The sequence below is a fragment of the Penaeus monodon genome, chromosome 32 (genome assembly GCF_015228065.2).
Source record: "Penaeus monodon isolate SGIC_2016 chromosome 32, NSTDA_Pmon_1, whole genome shotgun sequence".
NCBI classification, from domain to species: domain Eukaryota; kingdom Metazoa; phylum Arthropoda; class Malacostraca; order Decapoda; family Penaeidae; genus Penaeus; species Penaeus monodon.
The window spans coordinates 9,061,503-9,062,881 of NC_051417.1; the positions used below are offsets into that span (position 1 = coordinate 9,061,503).

The window sequence follows — 1,379 nt, forward strand, 5'->3', positions numbered from 1 at the left end:
AGTGCCTGCGGTGACATTCACCCCAAGGCTACTCTTCGAATAATAAAATGCCGTTACAATTAGTGACACGCGCACAACTTTCACTAACACAGCAAGCATCACACGAATGCAATTCGCACACCGCACTCAGACATTCACACATCCATGCTTCCACGTTCCCACACACTCACCTTGCCCGGCCCACAGCTGCACGTAGGACCGTTCTGTGTGTTGCTGCAGATCTCCTGACATCCTCCGTTGTTGCTCACACACTGGTCCAGCTGCAGGCACGTCTTCCTGTCGGGTCCCAGCGTGAAGCCAGGCTGGCAGAAGCACGACACGAACTGCCCTCCGTTCATGGAGCAGATCTGTGGCGAGGGAAAGGTTGGGAAAGGGTTAAATACGTCGGTTCAAGTTACATGTACTGAGATACTCTTTGTTGAAAAAAAAGTTCCTCTTAGTTATAGTGTGAGACTATAAAAGGAGGTCTATTTCGTGTATGAGAACTTGAACGAGATTAATACAAGCACTCAAGCAATTTAAAATCACACAACTAAAGAGCAGGCCGTGAAATTCTGATACTAACAATAAAAATATAAATCTGCACAATGACCTCACCTGAGAACACCCTCCGTTATTGAGCGCGCAGTGCTCCACCGCTCTCGAGCAAGTCTTCTGGTCGTCCTGCAGAACACCCTGGCGGCAAGAGCACGTGAAGGAGCCGGGGGTGTTGTTACAGATGTCGCTGCAGCCGCCGTTGTTCTGGCGGCACTCGTTCAGGTCGGAGCAGGTGCGGCGGTCGGGGTTGCGCAGGTAGCCCTCTCGGCAGGAACACCTGGGTCTTCGGCGGACGATGCGGCAGTCCTGCTCGCAGCCGCCATTGTCCGGGCCGCAACCTGGAAACAGTTGGGGTAAAGCAGTCGTTGCGTTTCCTGTGCCCTATGTATATACTCAAGGATAATTCTAATATTTGCAGTAGTAGTAATAGCGATAAAAATGATAATTAACAATAAAAATGAAACTGGGCTGTTTGTATTCCACAATGCAACACGTGAGGAAATGTAAATCAGGAGGATAAAAAATAAAGATAATACAATTTGTGCAAGGAAATCAGAATGAATATTGAAAAGTGAAATACGAAAATCACGAAAAAAAAGAAAAGAAAACAAATCTCACTGTTTTGTCCGAAGGAGATGCCAATGCCTCCGTTCTGTCCAGTCACCTGGATAGGCAGTCCGGCAATGTTGAAATTCCCAAGGACATTCGGGCTGTTTCCTTGGTTATTTCCGTTGTTTTGATTATTCCCTTGATTATTATTAGTATTCACAGGCCTACTGGTCGTTGGTTGATTATTCCCCTGACTCGGCCGGAATAAATCAAACGGGTTGATGATCGTGACT

At 47.3% G+C, this 1,379-nt stretch overlaps 1 protein-coding gene across 1 annotated transcript in view; it reads right to left on the minus strand.

Moving 5' to 3' along the window:
• Positions 1-1,379, minus strand: part of LOC119593487 (coagulation factor IX-like) — a gene marked incomplete in the record, with an annotated part of 16,815 nt that overhangs the window by 6,041 nt on the left and 9,395 nt on the right. The window contains 3 exon segments of the mRNA XM_037942426.1: positions 171-347; positions 598-875; positions 1,156-1,379. Of these exon segments, the coding sequence (XP_037798354.1) occupies positions 171-347; positions 598-875; positions 1,156-1,379 (679 nt within the window).